Source organism: Larimichthys crocea, chromosome XIII (genome assembly GCF_000972845.2).
Source record: "Larimichthys crocea isolate SSNF chromosome XIII, L_crocea_2.0, whole genome shotgun sequence".
Lineage (NCBI taxonomy): Eukaryota > Metazoa > Chordata > Actinopteri > Sciaenidae > Larimichthys > Larimichthys crocea.
This window is the reverse complement of record NC_040023.1, coordinates 7568918-7596836: the sequence shown is the minus strand read 5'-3', so window position 1 is coordinate 7596836 and position 27919 is coordinate 7568918. Positions and strand designations below refer to the sequence as shown.

At 41.7% G+C, this 27919-nt stretch overlaps 1 protein-coding gene across 2 annotated transcripts in view; it reads left to right on the top strand.

The window, feature by feature from the left end:
• Window positions 1-27919, top strand: part of gabbr1b (gamma-aminobutyric acid (GABA) B receptor, 1b) — a 127233-nt gene that overhangs the window by 63669 nt on the left and 35645 nt on the right. For both annotated transcript variants that reach the window (XM_019254386.2, XM_027287038.1), the window contains exons 8-15: window positions 851-1011; window positions 8903-9037; window positions 13144-13314; window positions 14428-14529; window positions 16205-16270; window positions 18087-18278; window positions 24648-24893; window positions 24979-25042. In XM_019254386.2, the coding sequence (XP_019109931.2) occupies window positions 851-1011; window positions 8903-9037; window positions 13144-13314; window positions 14428-14529; window positions 16205-16270; window positions 18087-18278; window positions 24648-24893; window positions 24979-25042 (1137 nt within the window). The remainder of the gene's footprint in view (window positions 1-850; window positions 1012-8902; window positions 9038-13143; window positions 13315-14427; window positions 14530-16204; window positions 16271-18086; window positions 18279-24647; window positions 24894-24978; window positions 25043-27919) is intronic.

Here is a 27919-nt window from a genome sequence, read left to right as displayed (position 1 = left end):
GAAACCGCAATCCGGCAACACTCTGGAGACTTTTTAAAAAAAAATTATTTTCTCCTTTTCGTCTTTTGCATCGACCTCATTCTGCAAAAAGAAACCCGCGTTTTGGATTATTAGAAACATTGCATTGCGGTGTTTTTCCATCCCAACATGTTATGTGCGTTTTATGTAGGCGGATAAGGAATGAGGAAGGGAAGGTGACGAGAGGATCCGGACAGAGACAGAGCCAGAGCCCCTCCATGAGCTCACTGTGGATTTTTATTAATTTTTAATACAGAGAGAAAGAGAGAGAGAGAGGAGAGGGAGTCTGTGTTAATTATCTGTTATAGACAGGAGAGCTGCAGATTTAATCACGACTTAATATTCAAGTTCAGCGTGCAAACAGCAGCTCTGTGTCTCTGTTCATCACTTAACTTCTTTATTGATTGCAGTAAATGAGTTGCGGATCGTTTCCCCCTTAAGACATTTAGTGTTTATGAAGTTCTTCTGCAGACATGGTGAAGTATATGCTGATCATTTGCACGCTGGTTTTTTAAGTTGGAGAGGGAAGCTGTTAAATGTTATCCTTGCACCAAATGTAGGTCTGTGTCTGTATTTGATATTCCAAGTGTGCTCAGAAATCAGCTCATGGGAATTCAAAGCTCCTGACCCACGCGCAGTAGCCCACGCCACAGACTCTAAACTTGAACAGCATCCCCTCACTGGAGGAACGAACTGACCTCATCGCTCCGACTCAGCCTCCAGCATCCATCAACCATGGCTCGGCACTGCCAAGGCCTCCTCCTCCTCCTCCTCCGCTACTCTCTGACCCTTACCCTCACTGTCCTCCTCTCCTGCCCCTGTCCGGCTCTAGGCAAGAAGAAGCTCTACATCGGAGCCCTCTTCCCCATGAGTGGAGGCTGGCCAGGCGGACAAGCGTGCCTCCCCGCAGCTCAGATGGCTCTGTCCCTTGTGAATAAGAGGACCGACATACTGCCGGACTACGAGCTGGAGCTGATACACTATGACAGTATGGTGAGTAACTAACAAACTATTTCGGTCTCAGCAGAGACTCTTTCATCCTTCACTCCCATTGCATGTGTTGAACCAACCCGGTTGGAGTCGTCACCATCACCAAATATCGACACAAAAGACACAAATTTCCTGTGACTATGCGATCAGTAGCATCGTTTTAAGTGTTTAATAGAGACCCACGTCTTCATGGATATGAATAAACAGTCATGTACAGAATTAGGAAAGGAGGCACCCTTTATAAACAAGTTGTAAGCACTGATTTTTAATCATAATGCTTTAAAATCCATGACATAAACAAGCTTTGTGTCGGCTGGTTAAAAGGAAAAGTCTCTCTTTACCGGTGACTACTAAATCTGCTAAAGAGCCGAATCCAAAATTCATTTTTTTAATTAACAATTTACAACATAAAACTGCAGGCTTGATGATTACATCCTCCGGTAAAGTGTTTTCATTGGTAACGACAGACTTTAGAAGAAGAATTTAGTGATTTCTCACCAACATGACTCGCCAACCTTGTCACTCAACGCTTGTTCTCATGAATGACTCATAACTCATCTATAAGACATGAGAGATTTGTGATTCATTAACAATTCATAAAGCCATTAGTGAGAACAAGACTTGTGAAAATGACTTTATTTGTGCGGTTGTCACTTCTGAAGTGATTGCACATCATCATATTTTTGAGTCCACATTTCACCGTGTCTGTTTTATTTATATATCTCCACACTGTGATTACTTTTCCCCACATCATGTTAGGCCATCATCGGGATAATTGGTGGTCCTCTGTGTATTGTATGTTTTAAAATGCAGCAGTCAGGTCATTTAAATGGGTCGCAGCCCCAGAGAAATGTTCTACCTACTTGTATAGTGGCACAATAACTGCATGTCTTTTTGTTTGCATGAGAAAAGAGAAAAGACTTGTTTTAGATGTCTTTCTGCTCACTCGAACTGTTACGAAAGCAAAGCAGCGTCTGGCGATCCGTGCAGGAGATGATGTAGTCAAAGAAACACAATTAGAAACAGAAGGTAGTTTGATATCGGTGCAGTGAAAAATGAAGGCGTGAAGGTCGAGAGGATGGCTAAGCAAAAAGTAAAGTAGCTTCACCTTATTCCACAGATGTGTTTCAGCGTGTCACGTGACACCGGCTTTCCTCATTTGTCTCTGACAAGCAAAAACCAGGCACGCTGCCAAAGTAGGTGGAAACAAAATAAAATATACCTGTGAGATGACGTCTGATTGGCTGGTTTAACTGAGTAAACTGTAGTCAGCTAATTAATAACGAGACAGAGGATTAGAAACAAACCGAGCTTTCTGACTTTGCTTTACCAAATTCAGGTCTCAAGCTGCATCTCAGCTCGGATACTTCAGTTAGGACACTTCTTTGTAGTACGCCGTGTACTTTTTCTTATTTTTCTTTGAGTCATTCATCATGACTTTCTGCAACACTTTACCAAACCCTTTCCTAGTGTTACAGTGTGCAATGTCTGCCTACACGGGTACCATAATGACTATTAAAACTATTGTTTAGCTCTGTCCAGATAACAATTTCAAACATGAGTCACGTAGCTACTGAGTTGGGTTTTCTCAGTCTTGTTCAAAGTGAATGTCAGATTTTTCACTGACGTGTACATTGAACCTGTACCAAAAACATAGACTGGGCAGTAAAACATTCACACTAAACATGTTTGCTGTCGCTAAATAGTTTGATTATAATAGCTTTATATTTAATTGGTGCCTACTGAACATTGGAGACTGGATCCATTTGCATGATTTGGCAGATGCACTTGAAATTTGAGATACATTTGAATGGAAAGATGTGAAATATTCATCTTGTAAATGTCCTTTTTATTTATTTGAACAGGAATTTTAAATGTAACATTAATAAATATGTTTGGAGTGAACTTACAGGAAGCTGTGCAGCTCCATCGCTTTCATCTGCACTTGTCAACACTTTTGTGCACGTAGCTCGTTAGCCGTGTAGAAAAATGTTGTCCTCGTTCTGAAATATCCCGATATTCTGTTTCAAGTCGTTTCTGCCGTCGCTGAGCAGCAGACCTGTGTGAATCACCGAAACAAATCAGAGACGTGGACTGATTAAAGGACACGTATGATGTGTCAGCTGTTACAGAAGCCTGGCAATCAGTTCTTTGATAACTTTGAAAGCGACGTGAGTCATGACTGCGCTGGTACCGTATGACAAACAAGCCGCAGCTGTCACAAGATGAATGTAACCAAAGAGGCATGACGGACATGTATAACAGTGTATGGGCTTTTTTCACAGCGTGTGACATGATTCAGGGTTAGGCTTGATTTCACATATCAGGGATAACGGGATCATATGTTTGTTACTCGTCACCTGCCATGATTGTTTCTATCTGTAAATGTCTGAGAGAGACTTGCAGCGCGAGCAGAGATGGATTATAATCTGAGCCGTCTTCTCACCTCAAGCCTCTCCCCACACAGACACAGTATATAAACAGTTAAGTGCACGGTGACAGGCTGGTGTTTTTTAAAAAGCATCACTCTGATTGGTGTGAGTTGCTCTGCATCGGATCCCTACTTCAAAAAGCCTGGAGTCAGGGGGTGGGGGAGGTTGGCATGACAACAGTAACCAAGACAACTGCAGTTCAAACAAACATATATTTGGCTCCAAAGAAAGAGGCAAGACCATGCACCTAGTATCATTGCACAAACAGGAGCAGATGGATCATTTAGGCTCGTTTGCCACATCAAGGGCCGTCAGCCAAATGTTAGAAGCGCTGGCCGGAGCGCCTCATCGATCACAGACCTCCTCGCCACTCCGCCGCTCTGCCAGGCGAGCTGCATATAACACTGAACATGCTCTGATGGATCTCCTGCTGAGCAGTCCTCCAAAGCATCGCATGTTTCAATCCCCGAGAGGCCAGAAAAGAAACAGAAAAGGCTGAATCATCAGGTGGGAGAACAAAGCAGAAGATTTCTCAAGCTTTTTTTGCCCAAGATCTGAAGAAAATATGATTAGATGTTGGTCCCCGTAGCGCTGAAAGTTGAAGGCAGGTCCCAGTGGTCCAGAGTGGGATGATGATGGGATGGGACAGGGCGGAGGGGCGGGGTTGGTATCTCATTTGGATGTGTTGGTGATTTCCCCCGAGTGCCAGGGTTAATCAATGAGTCAGTAGCAAGGATTGCAGCTCCCGGATTACAGTGTGCCCGCTTTACAAACCAATCTTTTTGATTCGGGATTGGAAGAGGGCAGCTTCTTCCAAAGCTGCTTGTTACCGAGCCCGTTGACTCGTGTGTCATGAGGTGAGAAGAGGAAATCCAGCACAAGCCTCCTTAAAACTATCCACAGAAATGGATTTTACCCTCACAGACAGGATGTAGACCTGGAGAGGGTTGCTAGGAAACAGCTTCTTGTCAGCTATTGATGTTGGCAAACACTGTAGGAAATTAAATCGAGCCCATTATAAATGTTTAAGGTTTTAAGTGAAGCGGTTTCTGACCTTCATCGTGACCTCGTGACAGAGCCGAAAATCAGCGAGCCATTAAATGGAGTTTTCTAAAACTTTAATTTTCCTCACAAAGAAAGCTTTTACTGTTTGATTAAAAGACCTTTTCATAATTGATTTTAAGAATCTATTCTATAGTCAAACCTCAAATGCCTTTTCTTTAAGGCTTCATCACGTTGAATTGAAGGATTTTATTCGAGGCAGTCTCCTCCTTTGTGAAATAGCTTTTTAACTTTGCCGTTACTTTAATTATAATTGAAACTCTGAAGAAAATCTTGTGTAATTTAAAAAAATGATGGCACCCTGCTGTACCCGCTCTTCTGAGAGCGAACTCCAGCTCGTCATATGAGAGAAAATCAATCATAATCTTTCAGGCAATAGGAAACTTTTTGAAATGATTCAAATACTTTTTGTTACGATTTTTGAAGGTACTATTCCTGATGCTGATCGTTTCTTAAATCTGTATGTAACTTTTCAAAATAATGGTTTAAAGGTTCTCACACCACCAGCCATTAGAGAGATAACAAATGTATTATGAAGGTAAATTATAAATGCAAAGCACGTGACATGTCCTCAGTTATTTGAGACGAGCTCAGTTTATTGGCATGAATATGACCAAAGTGCTGAAAACATTTGGAAGTGATGCAGCCACCCACATTTTTTTAATTTATATAATTTTCCATCCATTTACTGTAACCGTTTAGCCTCATCAGGATCCCCGAGTATTATCCCATCTGTCTTATTGCGAGAGGTGGAGTACACCCTGGAAAAGTCGGCAGTTCATTACAGACCACATAGAGACAAACCATAACACCACCAACAACCACTCACACTCACATTCACACCTACGGGAATATTAGAGACACCAATTAGTTGCATGTCTTCAGACTGAGGGAGTATCCGGTGAGAATTCACACAGTGAGGGGAGAACATGCAAACTCCACACAGAAAGACCCCAGCTGAGGTTCAAACAAGAAACCCTGCCTGACTGATCATTATTACATATGTGACCAAAAAAAAGGAGAGAAAGTCTTACAGTATTTAACTTTTTACTGAAGCATAGATCAGTAAGATCTTAAACTGAAGATAAATCCACACATGAAGTGGTCAGAAGCATTTTACAGTTATGAAAAACCTCCAGCTTGTATTGTAATGTACTGAAGATGATCAACACAACATGATTTCTCCTTTATGTACCTGCCCATGTCCCCTGGTGAACACTAATATACTGTGTCGCTGCAGAAAACCTTACATTCCTTTCTTTCTTTTGATCCAAACGAACACAGACGATATGTATATGTTACTTAAAAATATTCTTTTATCCGACCTTTGAGTTCAACACGTTCTGATCTTTGTGTATATTGTGTGTGTGTGTGTGTGTGTGTTGGTCTGGGCTACATCTGCTCAGCTGCAGTCCCCAGCTGGTTTCCTGATTTAAGGTGTTAAAGGCAGAAATAGTCAAGAAGCAGAGCACCGATGGCAGACCCCACACACACACAGCACAATATTTTGGGTTGCTTGCACAGGGACAATTTCTTTATGATTCCATTACTGCAACTCCGCTGGGGACGCTTTTTGCTCTGCCCCAGTCTGAGGGGAGATCAAACACATGCGGCTGCAGAGTTTTGCCCGCGTGGAATAAAGTCTCTGCTGACAGTAGAATAATCAAAAAGACGTTTTATTGACTGAGGTTTTAACTATTTGGATCGATGGATGGGTACAGACATGCTTAGGCATGAATCATGTTGGCTCGTTATGTGACAGGGATGAAACAGACGTACGCTGTCTGTTTATTCTGGAAACACCAACAAAAGTTGCACAAAATATCCATGTGTTGTTGTGTACAATTACAACAACAGCAATGTGCAGACATGTTGTTGGTGACAAATGTATTGTATTTCCTGTGGCTGCTTCACAATAAAAGCCACCTGATGCTTTGCCAATGGAATGCTTTTAATGTGAAAGAGCGGCAATAGAGAACATTTGGTTTTAAGAACAATACTACTAATATTAATAGTAAATACATAAAATAATACAGTTTCTCTCTCATTCAGGGACACATGTTGGCCTGTACAATGCCATCCCACACAGAAAACAATAATACTGATTTCATAAGTGCAGTTTCCCAAGGTGAACTCTTTAAGAAACATTCAGTAACTCGCTGTTTTTAAACAGCAGATTATAAAAAATGCAACTTGAAATTAATTTATTAATTTTGAATCTGCAACATTTTTGGATGAATTCGACCTCTACGTGGCTGCCTTTGCGTCACGACTGACTGACTGACTGAAGCGTGAAATTTCTTACAGCTGATTCACGTGTCTGACTTGCTTTCTTTCCTGGTAGGCTAAGGCTCGTGGGTATTGCAGTACTTGCAACAGTCTAACATGTCAAACCGGTGGTGAAAAAACAAGATTTCTCAGACTGAAGCTGACAAGATTGAAACTGGTGGCCACGGCATAAATATTTTAGTATCGTAACATTATCTGGGGAAGGTGTGTCGCTTGTTCTTTGAGGAATAGACCACAGCATAGCGTGTAACGACATGCATGCACACTGAGTTCAGTCTGCGTGTCGTCTCGCACATCTGTCTTCTTGTTTGACGCGCATACATTTGTATCATATTTGCATCTGCAACGTGATGAAACAAAACGGGTTCAAGAGTTTTCTGTTCTACTTTTGCTTTGAATGGTCTGTGTGTGGAGTAATATGACATGATGGCACAAAAAAAACAAAAAAACACAATCGAATTCTGTCGTTCAAACATGACCCCGAAATGATAAATGATTAATGATCACCATTGTTATTTAAATAGCCTATTGATTTTTCATTGACTATAAGCTGTAAATGGAAAGCGAGGAACACCATTTGTAATGTGTGGATCAAGATAATGGGGCTTGACTGGTGGGTAAATGTTTTCCTCAGCATTACGCAGATAAACGCTGTCTCTGCCTCCCCAGACAAGCCTGTCAGGAATCAGGTTGAGGTGACCTTGAAACGTGCCTCACCTTACCCCCCTGGCTGCTGGCTGTCTTCTGCGTTCGGAGAATGGTTATATTATTATAGCATGTGCACTTCAGTGTGCTTGTTTCCAAGACGTACGCTTCTTTTATTGAGCTGTGCACTCTATATGTTCTCTATATGTCCACGTTAAACTATTCCATGCCTCAAACGGAGCTGTATATGTAGGTACATATCACACATGCTACATATATTCCAATATATTCTACATGAACAGAAATGCAAATGACTTAAAGCAATGCTGCATTGAGATTTAGTGCCCCTATTTTCAGTGTGTGACACCGCTGTCATAAATATAGACGGCTGTGCGGGTGTATTTGTTATGATTATATTACTGTACTAGTCCAACAGTCCAGCTCGGCGTCTGTCTTTCAGCCTTTTGTTTCACCAAGCTCTCGCCAACGACTAAAAGTCAGATTCACTTTCGTCTAACAGCCTCTTGCTTGGTCATTCGCTCCTTTTCTTGTCCTATCGTCCCCCGTCAACGTCCTCTTTGCCATTGGCTATGTGCAGAAGAGGCACCTGGCTCACCTGGCTCCTGTTCTGGTATGACACTGCCCCTGCCCCCAGTGCTCCCATTTCACCTGGCTAACAAACTAAACAATGTTGCTTTATCGCAAAACACCAATTTGTCCTGCATTTAATTAAATTTCAGCTCAAAGCTACATCAAACTGATGACTTTCTCTTTTCTGATTGGAGCTCTCTAGTGGTCAATTTCTCAGAAACACAGCAGTTTCAGGGGTCCAATCCCCAGCAGTGCTCATTAACGGCTGTTTCCCTATATGAAACAATCGATCCAATTAAAACAGAAGGACATATCTTAATGTATGTGGCCACAAAAAAAAACATGTTTGAGACGGACGGATGTACAGCTCTTTGTAAATCGCTTGAGAAATAACAACTCATGTTACGTCCTTACGTCCACTGCTCTTGGCGTCTACTCTGACAACACTGAATGAAAATGACAGTGGTGTATTAGATACATCTCACACTGCTGATTGGTTAGGGCAGAGCAAAATAACACCCCTCCTTAAGACAAATTGACTTCTAACATGGACAGAATGTTAAACCACAAGGAGGCAATTAAACCTCATCCCTAATTAGATTAAAGAACATCTCAAACAGCCAATTTCTTATACTGTCATCATGTTGGCTATGAGTAACAATGAATAAGGTGGTCTTGTTATAATTGAATTATATTTAATCCCCTTCTGGGTGTTGTTAGGATGTTTTATTTATTGTCAAGCCTGCTATAATTCCACAAGGGTCCTTGTTATTTATTTATCCACTGCTGTTGTTGATGATAACCTGCATATACTTATGTAAGGATGCTGGGTACACTGTGTTTCTCTTACTGACTGTCCTGCTGTGCATCCACAGTGTGATCCGGGAGAGGCGACCAAGCTGCTGTATGATCTCCTGTACACCGAGCCCATTAAAATCGTGCTGATGCCGGGCTGCAGCTCCGTATCTACGCTGGTGGCCGAGGCTGCTCGCATGTGGAACCTCATCGTGGTAAGAAACACACAGGGCTGTCATATTTAACTTTAACTCGTGTTTAATGCAACACAACAGTGAACCTGAACAGTAGGAATGACTTCTCTGGCATTAGGAAAGTGGTGTATTTACAGTTCTAGACAGATTTTAAACAACACAAGAAGAACTGGGTAGGTAGCACGAACAGATATAGCCAGAGTCAAGAGCTCCATATACAGAAACAACCGGTTCACAGGAAAAAAGAAAGGCTGCACACAGTGTTTTTTATTTGATAAATGATCTCTGGGTATTGCTGTGTGAAAACACCACAGGAAGAAACTCCAAACACCAAAGATAGACACAGCCAAAAATCTCCTTCTGTCTATTTGAAGAAGCGGGGAGGTGTAGCAGTGAGATTTCAGTCGGACTAAGGGAAGCAAACATGAAATACTTGGTTACAGTTGTGATACTGTTTCATTTAATAATTCATGCATGGCTGTAGGTTCACTTCACTACATTGGGGATTAAGGGATTTTCTTTTTATAATCTTGCTGTTCGCTTGCAAACCACTTAAAGGGTTAGTTCGGATGTTTTGAAGTGGGGTTGCATGAGGTACCTATCCATAGTTTTTCACCTTGCAGAAGGTAGGAGTAGCTCGTCCACCGCTGCCTTCATTGGTTAGTTTAAGGGTGTTGTTGTGTGACTTAGATGGTATCCAATCTAATGCTTTAGAAGGACAAAGTCTTGAAGTGAAATTGGAAGGAAAATGTCCAATATTCAAAAGTATTATTCGAAAAACTCACATGCTCCTTGTGGAGCCAAAACATGTGTATTTTTTAAGGTCTGAGGCTGCCACGATTAGTCGATTAGTCACGATTATGTCGACGAACAAAATCGTCGACAACTAATTTAGTAGTTCTGGGTCGGCATGGAAAGACTCGGGGGCGAAGGTGGCTCACGGCTCCGTCCGCGAGCTTTACAGCGCCTGCCCACCCGCCCCTCTCCGGGACAGTCAATTTACGTATGATCCGATTAGTCGATTAATCGAAAAAATAATCGGTGATTAGTCGACTATCAAAATAATCGTTTGTGGCAGCCCTAGTCTGAGGCATTTGTGTCATGGTTTGTGATAATAAAATACACATTTTAACGTGATTTAAAATGTCACATCACAATATTAACCCTAATATGACTTGTCGATGTACTGACATCATGACTACATGGGGCCAAACAGATGGTTGAAAGCAAAAGTAGGCTGGTTCCACAAGAGAAACGTCTCAGTACTGTGGAAGCAGTTTAATAACATCAGCGCCAGTATAACCTGAGGCTGGAGGGGGAAAAATGAGCTGTGGGCCACTGTTCCTGCCACTCACTGTGCTTTGTGTGTGTTTCCAATAGCCTTTACACCTTTTAATAAAGGAAATTAAATTAAGTTACTGAATTTAATTGACATGAATTACACCTAACTAGACACTGAACCTTCAGTGTTCCTAAAGGATCTGGAGCCCCCAAGGCAGTTGCCTGTTTTGTCCAGCTGGTAATCCTTGAATTAAGCCTTGAGAACATTGGATAGCCTTGGATAACATCGGCCTTCATCGCACAAACCATCATTTAGTAACTCAAGCGATGCCAGAGGATATGTCTGAGATTACAATGTTTCATCGATAACACTGTGTGTACAGAGCAGCATGTTGCAACACTGCGGGAAAAACAAACAAGTCATCCGGTCAGTCGTAACCAGACTCATCACACAAAGCAGTCAGACAACACAGCAAGGTGATTTTATCATCAGCTAGACGCATGTTTTACCCGATATGGTCGGTTCAAAGTTATTGAGCGGCTGAATTTGTGTGTTGACTCATTGGCATCAATGAGTGTGATCAGTTATTTTAGAGACGGCTCCGTCTCTCTGTCTGCTCCTTTATTTACTGTACAGCATAAAAATACATGGCTTGTAATATCACAATGTTATTTTGGCATTCGGTGGCAATGCCAACACACTCACCTCTCTACACTGCTGCTGTGAGCTTCTATCAATGACACCGTGTCCTTCACATGGTCACAGTCTTTGAATGTTTAGGCAGAATGTAATGTTTAATAACTGGGTTACTACTGAAGTCCACTATCTGAGAGCTACCCCTCTTAATAATTTGACTTTATTACTGTCAGTATTGGGGGCACACGAGCATCGTGGCAGCTCTGTCTTTTACAAAGGTGCATATATAAGAACTCATTATCTCCATGGCATTCATTATGAAGAGGTTACCATGGCAACATTATCCCAGAGATAGAAACAAAGGCAACAAATGAGTAAAGCTAAATATATTTTTCCCCACAGGAAAACACAGCTGAAGGATTTATATTTATAGATATAGATATATATTATATATATATACATACATACACATACAAGAACATGATTCATAATGACACAAAGTATCTAATTTTGAGTATTGGCATCAAAATATATAATATTTGGCTGATTTCAGAATAAAATAAAATATAAATAATAATATAAAATATGTTAAATTTTTGGGTTATAATCACTGATTGTTGCAGCTGGTAAAGGTGGATCTTATTTTGATAAGCTGGAGGTTTTTTTTCAGACCAGTAATTCACTTTAGTGCCCGTACATGACAGCGCTGCTTTGTAGTTTTCTAAAATAATAGACAATAGACGTCAAACTGACTGCTTCCCCTGCAGCGCTCACTCATACGCAGCCCACTCCTTCATCTCTTGGGATATCAAAATGGAGAATGGTGTTTCTTTTTACTCAAAGAAGCCTCCTTTAGGCGTTGTGTAAATTGTTACAAACACCGACATACCAGACAAGATATTAAACGAACAACAGCTCCGAACTTTGATTTTGTAGAATAAACATAAAGGAGCTGCAGCTGGCTAAATCTGCCAGCTGTTACAGGTGTTGTCGTAGAAGTTTTCACAGCTTGTTCAAACTAGTTTGTACGACATATTGTCAAATCACGTCTAAATGCAGCAGTGATTATACTTCTTCTTAATGGCCACAGCATCACAGCCTCCTCCCGGGCTGCCTCCCGGCTGATCTCTTTACAATACTGTGTTTTTTTTTTAAATGTGATATTCACGGTGTTGCAGTGTGAGAAGTCACTACAGTACTTCCCCAACTCCACAAACCTGATGTGTCATTGACGTTCAAAACGTCTGTTTCAGAAAGATCTAAACTGTCCAGTTTCAGTCACTGTTAGATGATCTGACGAGCACCTTGTTAAAAGGCCTAATTAAAACCCCAGCTCTTGTAACTTAAAAGTTCTACTCTTTAAAATCACAATTTCATTGAAAAATCCATGACTTGTTAAGCCCTTTCTGAGCATGTGAGATTTACTTCTTCCATGGGACAAGCATCTTTTAGCTCCACCGAAAAGGGCTTCAGACATCTTACCACAGTTGCCTCGATCTATTGAAGACTTGCACAATGTAGCACACAACAAACAGATCAGTTACACATCAGTGTGGCTGTCTGGTCGTAACCCATTTCAGACTAACATCTCTGAGCTCTGAGCAAAGTACAGCGTTAATGTCATGTCTGCTCTTTGGGGAGAGCGAGTAAAGTGCACTCACTAAAAAAAAAAAAAAAAAAAAAGTTTCAGACATATTCCTTCATTTTTCATACGCACTGCTATTTTTATGTTAGAAAGAGCTTTTTTCCTCCAGCTCCTACAGTAAGACCGTGACCCATATTTCTTTGTGACTGTCCACTTCATAATGTACTGCCCAAAAACTCCAGAAAATCGATGAAAGGCTTGAATAATGCAGCAGATTTGATTTTGTGTGATTTATCTGACGGGGATTGAAGCAAATATTAAGATACCGTAAACTGATTATGACTTCATTCTCATTTATTCTTCCTGGCTGTCCTCTTAGTCTTAATCTGAACAATTTCTAACCCTCAACAGGATTAAAAAGTCTTAAATACAAGGAAAATAACTTTCAGTAAGTACTGCAGAAGCTTTAAGTCATAAATTCAGATTATACCGGGCGATATTTAGTGGAGACAAACTCGGAAAGTGTGACAAAAAAGATCTAGTCCATCTTTAGATTTATTCAGAATTGTATTTTTAGTCATCATTTTGCAACACTGGGTTGTTTTTGTCTCCCCCGTGCCTCAGCTGTCGTACGGCTCCAGCTCTCCGGCTCTGTCCAACCGCCAGCGCTTTCCCACCTTCTTCCGCACTCACCCGTCTGCCACGCTGCACAACCCCACTCGAGTGCAGCTCTTCCAGAAGTGGAAATGGACCAAGATTGCCACCATTCAGCAAACGACAGAAGTCTTTACATCGGTGAGTCATGCATTCAGCTGAAAGCCTTGAAAATAGTGACTATACATGAAGGATATGTACCGAAAGCACTCATCCTCATTTAAAAAGGGTATTTTCATTTTCAATTTGTCTTCCCAGCTCAGCGTTTGTGATTTTGAATTCAGGCCTGTTGAGCTTTGGATTTCTCCCAACATGTCCTCGTGAGCTTTCATGACTCTGCTTCATAAATATACAAAGAGAGGAGAGCAAAGGATGGAAACTGGAGGATAATTACAGAAAGAACTGGAGTGTGTGGTGATTAGGGTCAGAGGGTAACAGCTAACATGGGCTGTTTGGGATGGAAGTACGCTGCAGAGAGTTTGTACATCCGCAGGCACATTTCTGTTTTCCTTGGTTGAGTCTTTTCACCTGTAAATACAGCGTTTGCTTATCTTGAACGAGAGGGAATCTTTGTGTCCTCTCTCCTGCAAGCATCAACTTGTAGTGGTGAGGCAGAAAAACAAACGCTCTGCAGGACAGACGTGGTGTTAAAGTGAGAGATGATGAAGTCCGTACACGTTTTTTTTTCTTCTTCTTTTCACATTTGCAGCTTTGAGCGAGTCAGCAGAAGTTGTTTATCTTAAACGTTAACGTGTATTTCCTCCGACTGCAAATACATTCTCATGCGCATGCATAATTAAATTGGTCACTATGAGAGAAGACCCGACAATGAGAAAACATGTTCCTGACACAGTTATACTGTGGGAATGAAACTTATCCAGGTTTGGAGGTGCGGTAAATTGAACGGCGGTTTGAATGCATTCGGAAGATGAATCAGAAAATTGTTTCTCTTTCTTCATTTCCCCGTTTCTTTTCTCTCTTCCCGTCTTCTATCACGTCTACCTTCCCGTGATTGTTTTCTTTCTCCCTCTCGCTTGCTCATCATTCTAAACCACTAACTCATCTCCCCCTCTCCCCCCTCTCTCTACTTTGCTCCAACTTCAATTGCTGTTTACTGATCTCCCACTCCCAATTTCGGTAGCTGTCTTTCTCCTTCTGTCGTCTTCTGCCTGCTTATTATTGTGTGTGTGTGTGTGTGTGTGTGTGTGTGTGTGTGTGTGTGTGTGTGTGTGTCTCTCTCTCTGTGTTTGACAGACTCTGGATGATCTGGAGGAAAGGGTGAAGGAGGCAGGGATTGAAATCAGCGTTCGTCAGAGCTTCCTCACCGACCCTGCTGTGGCTGTCAAAAACCTCAAGGTGCCAGATTGCCCCCCCCCCTCCTCCTCATTCTTATTATACATACCAGGCAGCTGAACACCAATCAGTCTGGGCTTGTTTGTCCAGTTCATCACAAAGAGCTTCTTGATACTTGCTTAGAAATAAAAAAAGAGTCATTCAGCAAGATGTCGCATCTATGTAGCTCCAGGCAAGTGACCCAAACTGTGATGAATGCTGCAGCCAGTTTAGAGCAGTAATGGTCTCTATATGTGGTGTCTCTAACTGTCCACTGACGGACACAATGGTCTACTGTGTCATGATTTAATTTGCAATACTCCACAGACAATGCTGTGACTTTCCTTCATTTTCTAAAGTCTAATTTCATTGTATTTAGTTTTTATCTCTATTTCTAGTCTTATTATTTTGTATAAAAAGTGTATTGTTATGTTTTATATAGTTTCCTATTTGTATCTTTGCTCAGGTTTCATTTAAATTCGAATGTATCTTCACAGGTGTAACTGTACATAAGCTTTACATTATTAATAACATAGTAAGGGCTTCTCATCCATGTCGACGTACAAGATGAAGTTGAACATTCACGCTCTGGCTGCTCCGAATATTTCAGTCGTATCCAGCTGGTTAATGAACCTCAGCTACCTAACCCTCATGGAAAGTTGTTCAAGATTTTGGGAATAGTCAGATGAGAAGATTGACGTTAATCCAACGTTCATGCATGGCAGCTCGAGTCAGGACGTGGTTATCTTAGCTTGGCATAAAGACGGGACCTCTTTACTGTGTTCTTTGCTGTTAGTGCAAGGATACCAGATACAGTTGACGAGCACAGGTTTTGGTTTTGGTCCCAGTACACGCATAATATTATCAAATCTGACAGCCTCACTGTGACAACAAGCCTGCAGGAAGCTGCTGCACACAGTCACTGTCAGGAAATAGTTTCAGCATGTAACTCCTCCTGAAATCACAAATTCTTGTTTTACATTGTATTTTTTTTTTCAGGCAAGCTGTTTCCACCCTGTTTTCAGTCTTTATGCTAAACTAGACTAACCATATCCTGACTGCAGCTCTGTACTTAACACAGACACACAGAGAGATACCCTACAACTGAAATTAACCGTAAACCATGAGCTGAAATATTCAACAATCGGTTAATTTAAAAAAGAACACAGCGTATGAAAACTACGTCGCTGCAATGCAACACAGAAGAGGAAAATAACATTTATATTTTCTAGCCACAAGCAGCACAGCAAGGGACTGAGCCCCTGTAGGCAAAGCTGTGTGTGTTTTATTTCTTTCAAATACGAGCGAGATGTCTTCACGCAGGTTTTAATACAATCACGGAGATCTTAAATGTTTCTATCAGTCCTGTACCTGCTTTCCCTCCTCTTCCCTCTCTCCTTCCCTCACTCATGTCGGCCTCACTTGCTTCTCTCCTCGAACATGCACATACTTTTACAATGACCTTGCCCAGCATGCCGGCCTAGTTTTAGTGTGCAGGATTAATTGGCCATTGCAGAAGAAACCATGGTAACAGCATGAATGTAACCCAGTAGAGAGGGAGGTCTGCTGCTGCGCGCTGCAGCGAGGCTGCGAGCAGGGTTGGCTCTTGTGTTTCCTATCCACACTGCAGGGCCTTCAACTTGTGCTTTTCATCTTCGCCCCGTGTGTGACAGTGTCCTTTTTCTTTTTCACTTCCAAGCGCCAAGATGCCAGAATCATTGTTGGCCTCTTCTATGAGACGGAGGCCAGGAAAGTCTTCTGTGAGGTAATAATGGCTTCTTCTGTTCATTCGTGACAGACTTAGGAGACATAAATATTAAGTCAAGACACATGAAGTGTTTGTGCTTAAGTTTTGTGTCCCGTCACAACAAGTCCAATAATGTAGGTTCTCCATTCAGTTATTTATTTGTCTGATGTCTGTTGTACTATGATTTTTCTATCAGAGACAACAAATTTTATCTAAACTTACGACTTCACTCTTTCAAATGTGAGCTTTGTGGGGTGGAAACTAAGGTTCAAGAAACATTAAAAAAAGAAACTGATTAATTTACAAGACGTGCAGAACAGCGATGCGCAGGTCCATGTTTGATCGACCTCCACCGACCGACTTTTTTAAACTAACCCGCCCGAACTCGGACCGCAGCAAATAATTGTGAAATATTGTACCCAACCCGCTTCCTGACCCGCATTTTAAAAAGTAGTTTATACTTTCTCTACCTCCTGTAGAGCTTGTGGCATCTTATTCAGCCAGTAAAGTCTGTGTATTTCACAGAAAATTTTGTCTTCTACAGAAATTACAAAACTTTACTCTGCATCTTTATTTCAAACGACCCGACTGACCACGACCCAAATATCATTAAAAATATTGTTTGGGGACTCGCGGGCACCCGCTCAATTTGGATCAACCCGCACATCACTGGTGCAGAAGAGCCAAAAACAGTTCCTGTTTTGCAGTTCCTCAAACGTCCACTTGAGGCTGGCTCCAGAAGTGAGTCAGTCTCCATAAGTCCCCATGTTCAAATGTCCAACTTCACAGCAGAAATAAACATGTTTACAGCCTGGTACAAAAAACAGTTTTGGTCTCTGTGGCTAATTTCCTCGTTCATGACAACTGTACTGAGTCTGAATCGCCACAGAGGTCGCTGCTTGGTGATTAATAATGTTTGTTCGTCATTCAAAGTTGCTCCCACTAGTTAAGAGGTGACTGCAATCAGGGATCTGAGATAAAAGCAACATTTTAGTGACCTGATTCTATCTAACACACTCCTCCATGAACTGCTGCTGGATTGTTGTCTGTGCTCAGATGTCTTATATCATAACTCCCTTCGGTTGCCGTGCAGTTTTTATTTTTTTCCCCCCATACAGTCATGTTTTTGTTTCAGCGTTAGTCATTAAAACATACTGCGTGTATCTTCAAGGCCTGACAGACGTGTTGGTTGCATTTCCTTCCTCATAAAACATTTGCAATGCTGACTTTTTAATATTTTAAAGCATGCATTATTTAGGCGCGCTGGCACGCGGTCGTCTTCTTGACTCTCATCGCTATGGTTCTTTGTGTGTCGCTGCCACTGATTGTCAATAACCTGACAGCAGGACTGTGCATCATGTCACTGTCTTGTACTCATGTGCTACAAGTGGTCACAAACTTTCTTCAATATGTTGCTAAATGTCTAACTTTTCTGTCATGCCTTAGAGAGACAGAGAGAAACTTTGTCATTTCAACCCAGAAAACATATTCTCAGTCGTAAAAGGTTGCATCTGAAATCCACTGCAGCTGAAAAACCCCATTTTAAAATGAGTAATAAAAGAACTGCATGTCCGGTTTGTTCTTTACATGGTAAAAACTATTCAGATCACACATAGAGCCTTATAATTCGAGCATTACAGCTGACCCACTGTGGGGCCACATTTCCATTAAATTATCACCTACAGTACATTTCAGTCTGACGGTCTCAAGGGACCTCATGGGGGTTAAATTATCCACCAGATCCATCCATCACATCCAATATGTCAAACACTTATCAAATATTTTGTTTTTCCCTTTAATAGCTGACAGTCTTCTCCCTCCCGGCCGTCTGCAGGTGTACAAGGAGAAGCTGTACGGGAAGAAGTACGTGTGGTTCCTCATCGGCTGGTATGCAGACAACTGGTTCAAGATAAAGGACCCGTCCATTAACTGTACCGTGGAGCAGATGACGGAGGCGGTGGAGGGTCACGTGACTACCGAGATTGTCATGCTCAACCCGGAGACGGTGCGAGGAGCCTCCAACCTGGTAAGACGAGCATTATAAATGCGGCTTATTAGCTGCGCTCGAGAGATTCGTCTTCAGCTGCAGGAGGCTGGAGGGAGGAGGAGGAGGTTATAATGAACGCATTAATGCATTTATGTTTTGAGACGGCAGTGTACTCAAGATTATCTTACGTGGAGCGTGGTTCTTTCATGGCTGACATAAAATCTTATATTTCTCAACCTTTTCAGGTTAGGATCATTTTACCTGAATCCATTACACTGTTGTTTCATTGATACTAATGTACCAATCTGCTTTTTTGTGTGTCTTTTGTCCTCACACTGACACTAATTTCCAGAAAATTATCTCCAAGCTACACTGGAAACAAGTCAAGTTAAATCCCATTTGCAGGATTTTCTCTTTTTTTTTAAGAATAAGCTTTAAAAAACCAGATGATTTGTTTAGACTTTTGCAATTTAAGAACCACCACCTCTTATATGTCTCAATTCATGAGCACTCTGTATAGATTATATGCAGCAGAGAGTAAACCTTAATTACAGGTATCAGGATCTGCAGCAACTCTATCTGTACAGATACCCATGAGTCCATTTATTTGCTTTGCTGAATATGTTTTGCAATGTAAAATATAATTGCTACCTGGACTGCATTCACAAGCAGCAGGAGGTTTTACATCCTTATACTTTATAGAGCATGTTGCTAGGCTACTAAAACACTTGGGTAAGGTTAGGTAGAGACTGTACTTTTGGTTTTTAAGGTACCCTGTCGGGTTCTTGCAAACAAATTCACATCAAATTCGAATGTTTACCTTCATTGCTGCTCTCACAAACATGTCAAATGCATTTCCTTGCTGATAGATCTCCCCTATAGGACTACAGTAGTTGCTGGTTACATTGGTTGTACAGCTTAAAGATGTCAGGGTGGTCAAGTTAGTGATGGCATCTTCTGAGCGTCCTCTTTCCTCCATGTTTCGCCAATAGACCCACAATACGTCCAGGGTTTGTCCATGAATCCTGACTGGCAAGATATTCTACGGCCTTCACATCTCGTCCCCAATACCCATGGAAGATTTTGCACCAACGTGTTAGACAGCGCTCTCCACTACCATCATTTAAACACCAAATGTGTGAATATCTTCTGGGAGAACTGTCTTCTTTCCTCCAGTTGAGTTCCACAGACTTGTACAATCGACGCCAAGGTGCATTGAAGTTGTTCTTGCAGCTCACGGTGGCCCAGCACCTTACAAAGACACTTTATGTCGGTTTTTCCTTTGATTTGTCATCCGTCTGTATATATATAGATCTATTCCATGATGCATAAGCGTCATAATTTCATTTGTAATGAAGCATTTCTCTACTGTCCCAGAATTGCCTCAGACATGATATCTTTGTGTCGCAGGTGCTATTTTTAGTGTCCCTGAGACAACAGGGGATCCTTAATTTTGAAAGCTGCTCAGTCCTGGCGCATTAGAAGCTTCTCCGTGACTGTCTGTATCATCTCATTGCCAATGAAGAAGCATTGGACTGTCAGCTTGATAACAGAGATGCCTCTGGACTTGCTCGATTTGATCTTCGTCCAAGCCGGTTCGATGTTCTGTTGAAGTTTTGCGAACAGCCGTACGGTACAAGCCTTTTGGTAGTGGTGCATGTTGTGAGATCATCCATGTGTACACTGACAGGCAGCAGCCTCAGGCCAGATTGTCCTCCAACCACCTACCGAGTTGCCCTAATGATCACCTCCACAACTAGCAGGGAGGCGCTCTTTGGCACTGATGTGTCAATCAGATGGGTTCTTTCCAGGTATCCTGACAGTCGTGAGCCACCACACTATAGAGGAATGTGCCCTCAAGGAGCAGGAGGCTGGTCTGACAGAATTTATAATGATGAATTGTTTTCCTTTGGGATTCACTGCTATTACATTGGTATCTCTTGTTTACGCCATACCACTTTCATAAGTCAAAAAGAAACGCAGGACTAGTCTAAATTCGAGCTTATTCTGAGTCTAAATGAAGCTGATAAGGCCCTCGCTCTGTGCACAGCCATCTAGGCAAGTTAACGTCTAGACGGAGTTCTTCTGGCTGGATTGGTAACACGTCTTTGTGGTCATCTCCATATTTTTCACACTGGGAGATTTCCACTTCTCCCCTTTGTGAAGAGACTCTTTCAAAGGGATCTTTGTCCAAGCTCCCTCTTGTTGGCTCCTTTCGTCATTTCTTTGCCCGATTCTCTGCTCGCCTCAGTGTCCGCCAGAGTGGTCTCGGTGTCTGACTCCGGCATTGTTATGTCTCCCTTTCCCTCCTCTGAGGTCTTCCTCTATTGCTTCTTCAGCTGCCTTCTCTCTCTGACCGGGTGATCAGTTTCCTCCTGCCTTCTGGACATGGTGGGGATAGTTGATGTAGCTTTTTCTTCTCTACTAAAACAAAACATCTGCAAAGCCATTTGTCATATATTCTGTATAACATTTGAAATGTACATTGTTTGCATCCAAATTTCCTATTCTGCAGTCATCATCTTTGCATTTTAACGATGCAATAGCGTATTACAGACATCAATTTAATAGAATGAAGCTGTCAGCAGGAATATATAATCCATCAGCTATGTATTCATGCATTGTGCAACCTCGTGTGCATCCACTTTATGTATAAATAATATGTACTAACCGAGAAAAACATTGCTCCACGAGTGGTCAGAAACTACACGGGGTACCTTTTTAAATATTAAAACAACTGACAGGTTCCTTCTCACGCTTCAAATCAGCCTTTTAAATATTTAACATCAGCTTTCCCAAACATTAAAATGACGGTTTGAATTGTCTAATACAACCATAAACATGTTAATAAGGCTTAGTTAAACGTAAAGTATAAACTTATTATGTTTTGTGGTGATAAATAAAGTACTGCAGAAATGTTTAATATAAACAATAAATTATATTTGTTAGTGCAAATTTGTTAAATAGTGTGATTTTTATGAGACAATATCTTGATCCCAGTGTTAAGAAACCATGCATTATTCATGAGTGATTTATAATGAACCCCAAATGATTCAAATAAATGTAAAATATACGTTTGCTGGGTCGTGTTTTCAGGTTATCTTCTGGCCCTGTTGTCTGGAGGTTCTGTTGGAGTAGCGGTAGCACTTGAGATGTAGGACCGGCCTCTTGTTGAACACACATAAACATCATCCAGGGAAAAAAAAAGAAAAACACTGATTGCTGCCTCTCTTTCATCTTCAGCTCCGTGTCTTGCTCAGAATACACCAATCACACTTCCTTTGACTCTGACAGTGTGACAAGCTGACCACTCATCTGATCACCGAATACAATTATACATCGTATCTCGTCTTGGGGAGGAATATGAACAGAGTCAAATTGTTTCTATTTCTATCTTTCATACTCATTTTGAGTGTATATATATATAAAACACAGAGCATGGCCTCGATGTGTAACACTGGATTTGGAAATGTTAGAGACTCCATCTGTGTCACTACAAGGCTAATGGCCAAGAGCTTATTTGAAATTGCACATGCTGGTATTAGAGCTAAGGGTGGGTGTTGGCGGTGCTGTAGTAGGTTTGAATGAGCGGCTCCTGTCTATAATTCCTAGTGTGCTGGCCTGAAAATGAATGTCAGAGATCCACACCTGAGCCGTCGTAGTCACACTTTGCAAAACATTGTAACGTGTCGCCATTGTTACGGTCTTCGTGAGGTTATTCTCTGGGGATGATCTCTTGGCAGGGCATTGCTCAGGAGGTGATAGTAAGTGCAAGTTCTTGCAGTTACTCTCAGAGGTTGAAGTGATTTGTCAAGCAGATGTGATATAACGTCACGGGATGACACATTAGTCACGGTAATCATTAATTTTCTACATCTACTGAGCAAGACAACCAGTATTTACAAATACGATCAGTTAGGACGTATTATTGGACGAACCAACATGTCCCGTTTTTGTGGAGAGGAGGCCGTTCAGAGCGAGCTTTAGGCAGCAGAATGGGTGCACTTGTGTTTTAGGGGTTTTTGTCACCGACCATGAACTTCAGCATCCCCCAGATCTAGTACAGCTTAAAGACTTTCATTGTATATCATCCCTCATTTCTCTCTCCCTCCCATCATTTCCTGTCAGTTTTCTAATAAAAAGGATACAATGCCGATAAAACAGAAGGTGAACGGGAAGCTGTCTCCTCTCGCAGATGTCACTGTCACCCCTTTAATGGCACACAGTATATGCAAAACTTCCCCGAATGGTAAAATACAGTCCAAAGTTGTTCAAAGTTAAGATTATGGCAAGCCCCGGGGTTATTTGAGATGACAAGGTGAGGTTTTAGTAGGGCCAGATGATCCTCAAAGGGAAATTAGCAGATCACAGATAGAAGCTATAAAAAAAACTGTAATAAAATCAGTTCCATAAATGACAAGCAACCAGTGAAGGTTACCTTTCACACTTTAGGAACAGCTCAGGATTACCACACATGAGTTTGGAGACATATTCTGTCAGATTTACGGCCTTTTATCTGTGACAAAGATGAAAGTCTAGTTTCTGAAACGACTTACAGTGGTGTGACAGACTGCATTCTCCCCAGAAGTGTTTTATTTATAGACTATGTCAGGAATTTAATATAATATGCATAACTATGTTTTTATCCTACAAACCTGTCATTTAAAACACAACAGCGCTGTGTCCTTTAGTTTTATTAGAATAAAGAGTTATTTTTGGAGCTTAAATACCAATTCTGTCCAAAACACTGAGGCTTTATGATGACTGCTGGCTACCTCGTAGTTCATCATCACGGACGTCATCATATCTGTTATGTTGGTGCTGCTGCTGCTGGCTGCACAGCTGGGCGCAGCAGGTTGACACGTTGTCTCCAGCAGCACGTCCTGGACGCTCTCCAGATGCTTCTGTCGGCAAAGCGGCTGTGATCAAACAACTTTCTGTCTTTGTCTGTGAGCGCGTCCTCGCAGCTCGAGTCTCCTGTCCCCGGTCCTTATATTGGAAGTCCTTGACACTCTTTACTTCAGACAGTAGGTAAACAAAAGAAGTGTTGAGTGGAAAAAACAACATAATAACAGTACTGCTACATTTATGTTTGAAGGACGGGTGTGACTTTATTTGCATGGCACTTTTCTAAGCGGGTTACAAAGTGCTCGACAAAGCGTAAACAGTGAAATGCAAATTCTATTATATTGCAAGAACTATAACGCGGAATATGGCAATCTGAAGCACATTTATTGACGCCTCTTTCAAAGCGAGGTGAAAGTCACAAGATTACAAGAGATTTATTGCCGTTTGCACACAGGTACAAGATGATGAAGTTCTGTAAGAGGAAAAAGGCCATTAAAGGGGCAGGAGAGAAAGAAATATATGTATACAAATAATACTAATAATCCACACTATGTGGACAGAGTCTGCCAACAGAGAGTGGAGCTCCAATCATAAACCTATAATCTTCACTATCGCTTCACTGTCTGTCCTCTTTCTCTCCACCCTCGTTACACTAACGATCACACGCACAAACATTGTTTATGCGGCTAGAAAATGACATCTAATCTGATAATAAATAAAGCAAACAGTGTATTTATGGCATAAATAAATGTAAGAGCAGAATAAATATTTGATAGCAGAATGTTAATACACTGCTTAGTAATGTGAAATCACTGTCGGAGTCCGCTGCAGTGAACGTGGGGGGAAAAAACAGGAGCTGACTTGGCATCAAACGGGTCAACTCAGAGCAAATTAAGCATAGATGCAGCTCGTCCCATTCATCTGTATGTTGTAAGTAAGTTAAGACTGTAGCCATGAGAGCTGCAAGTTTATCTACAGTTTATTCCAGCTTGTGTTTTTTGGGCCGACAAACAAACCTCCAAGTTAGGCAAATATATTTAAAAAGAGCAAACTAAGGTGAATTATGAAAGTTAATACCCAAACTGTCTCTTGTAAACATGCATAGACCAACTTCTATTGACCTACCTTACATGCCCTAGTTGTATGCACTCATAGTTTTTTGGTGCAATGAGGGATTAACATCTATTATTAGAGTGCGTTCACGTTGGGTTTAACATTTAAAGGAAGCGGTTTAGACAAGCTGAATACACCCTTGGGTTGTTTACAACCTGTTTAGTCATCTGGACGCTCGTGTTTGCTGCCGCACAAGTAAAACCAAAATTAACTTTAGTTTTTCTTTTAATTACGAGGTTGGCAGACCAAGAAACCGTCAATATTAATCACGTCAAGTCAGGAAAGTCTAATATGAGTTAATCATTCATTTTCTCCTCAGGCTACCTTTGAGGGTGAATATTCTTATTAGCAATCAACACATTCATAACTGATCCAGATGTATTGATTTAATGTCTCGAACATCATCTATGTGTAACCGAGCGTGATCTCTCGTCGTGTTCTCTTCAGACCTCTCAGGAGTTTCTGGCTCAGCTGATGTCTAAACTCGGGGGTAAAAATCCAGAGGAGACAGGCGGTTTCCAGGAGGCTCCGCTGGCCTACGACGCTGTGTGGGCTCTAGCCCTGGCCCTCAACAAGACTGTGGGGCCTCTAAAGGCCAAAGGGCACCGGCTCGAAGATTTCAACTACAACAACCGAGACATCACCGCTGAGATCTACCGAGCCCTGAACACCAGCTCCTTCGAAGGAGTTTCAGTAAGTCAAAAAAAGAGAGAGAGAGAGGCTGCATGATGGATGGAGGGGCATGTTATTACATTAAAATTTGGCTTTTTCTTTTCAGGGCCACGTCGTGTTTGATGCTCAAGGTTCTCGAATGGCCTGGACTCTTATTGAACAGCTTCAAGGTATGCAACAGCACCCTGCTTTTAATAATGAGCTTACTAGATGCAATGTACGGTGATCAAATTGTAAATATACAGTATATCCATCTATACTATGTGCATATATTGTTGGAGGTGTTTGAGGAACTTGCCATGTAATTTTCAAATATCTCAGACTATGTTCGTCGGAATGTTTTCTTCATATACTGTGTATATCTATATTTCATGTGGCCAGTGTCTCACTGCAAAGCGAGGCTGTTCTTTTTTTTTTTTGCATAAAAAGTTAATACCTGTTTAAATATTTCATCGAAAGTTGGAGAATTTTAGAAAAGCCGCTCTCACACCCCTGCCAAATTAGCTTTTTCCGAAACGTAGAACACAATCTGCCATTTCAATAAAGTCAGCTTATCCTTAATACCGTCTTACTGGCATCGCTGCTGTTTAAAGAAACATTATGTGAAAGAGGAACTCGCAGAGGAGAAATTTCAGAAGTTTGTGATGAAAACAGGTCAGGGAAGTCATTTTTCTTTTAGATAAACTACATTAATGAGAAACTTAACACCTCAGTTTACCTTGAAGACACCAGGTTTACATTCAAACAGCACAAACATCTTGTGATATGTGATTAGCTAACATTTGACCAGGTGATCGACCCTCTGTAGATCTGCCAGCCAGCTTATTGAGCTGCCATGGCACTTATTGCATAAAGCTGGGTTTAGTGCACCTGCTTGCATTAACGTCCACTACCACAATAAATTAAGTCTTTACTGAACAATTCCTGACCTCACGGTTTGTGGAAGAGCTGAGAGCTCAGATTGTGGAGGTCGGCGTGGTGGATGGGTGTAAATAAGACATAATCCAGGGTTTTCGCAAAATCATCAAATATCAATGTTTGTATCTGACGATAAGGTTGCTGCAGCAGCTCTATAACAGCTCACTCAACACAAAGCATTTTTTTTTTGTATTGACTGAAATGCTAGCAGTTGAAGTTGATGACTGAATGTGATTTTATCTTCGTACTTCGGAGGCTTGCCAGGAAACCCAACGGGCACGTCGTTCTCCACGCGACTTAAAAATCCCATCGGGAGCGTTCAGGAAGCGTGCTCAGATTTTGGTCATTTTCCTTTGGTTTAAGTACTTCTAAATATGTAAATGCTACATAGTTGTTTCCCTTTTGTCTGTTTTTTGCGATCTGATGTTTGCACAGGGTGTTTTTATTTTAACGGACTGGATTGTGCAGATTAATGCAGAGTGGAGACTGGGACTTCTGGGATGCTTCTGAACCGGGCTGCAGCACTTCTGTTGGGGTCTGAAACTTTGACTAGAACGCCCGTGATACTGAACACCTCGCGTTGGTGGTCGCCATAAAATTTGGCCTTTAGAAAACAAGATTATTTATTCCTTTTCCTGAGTTTAGGGCAGCAGTACCTGGAAAACTACTGCTAAAATGAACACTATAGACTGGAAATCAACATTTTTGACTCAAAAAAGAGGATTTAGTATGAAGATGCTGAATGAATCTTGAAAAGAACAACCTCTCTTCTACAATAATTACATTTTTTTTCTCTGAATGAACCCACAGGCCTGTCGGTTTTCATGTTAGATGGTTGCGTCACTGTGTTCTTCACAGGCTGGGGTCGCGGCGGCTGAGTGATCACGTGGCGATGGCGGTGACTTATCTGTAGCGGCGTGTGACTCTCGTTAGCTTTGCTGCCTTTTGATCACTGAGCCCGTGTTCTCCTCTCAGTCCGTCTGTGCTTTGTGTTTCTCTCTGACGGTGCTGAGGTCTGTGCGTATCGGAGGAGCTCTCTGCGTTCATGAGACTTATGAAAAATTAAGCTTGTTATGCCCGATTTTTCCGTGTCGGCGCTGGCCTTGGTCATCTCACGAGGGGCGGGTCAGTGATGAGCAGCAGTTTGTTTGATGGTAATTGGAAACGTGTCGAATATACAACGTTTACTGTAAGTTAAGTGGAAAGATAGACATGGAAATAAAATGCTCGTTCGAGCCTCTTATCAGCTCCTAAACGTTATTTGGCTTTGATACATTCTGCAAGTTTTAGTAGTAAATAGTTGATGTAAGACTTTGAAAAATAGAAGCATGTCTCTCGGTCATGTGCTCTAACACGTGTGCAGCTATAGAGAATCCTGCTGTGACATATAGAAACACATTGCAGAGCTCCAGGCGTTGCATTGACACCACAAGATTTGTGACAGTTCATCTCGACCTCTGAAATGATGGAAAGAAAATGGAAAAAACGGAGAAATAAAAACATTTTTTCTGATCATTTATTCATGACTCCACAGATTATGCACCATGCTGCATCCTCGCCGTCGTCCTGTCCACAAGGCACAGACGAACAGCTTCTGACCTTCGCTGCTTCTACATTTCTCTGTGTTTGCCGTCAGTCTCGCATGTTGCTTCTGTCTTAGCTGGCATCATGTAGGCTGCCGTCCTCCTCCTCTCATGCATCTCTCTCCTTATTACCTACACATATCCCTTTCTGACCTTCTCCCACTGCTTCAGCAGCACTGGTTAAAGCCTGAAACAAATTAATTGGATAGTTAATCACACTGGTCGGACTGTACAGCTTTCCCATGTGTGTTCTCTAGGTTCTTTGCTTATACCTCTGGTCCAGACTGTCTCAGGATGAGCCTGTTTGAGCCCGTTCACCTGGACTGAGCGAGGAAATTATCATATTTAAAGGATTAACGCTCACACCAGCAGTCAGTATTGTCTAGTGCGCTAACCTCTGCCAACCGAGCTATATTACTTCTAACTTTGAGACCTGACAAGAGACTTGACTCGCTGTCCGACTGCACCTCGCTTTTGGCTTTCATTTTTTCTTATCCAGCTAAGATCACACATTAATAATCAGATGTGAGTCACCGAGCGCTCTGG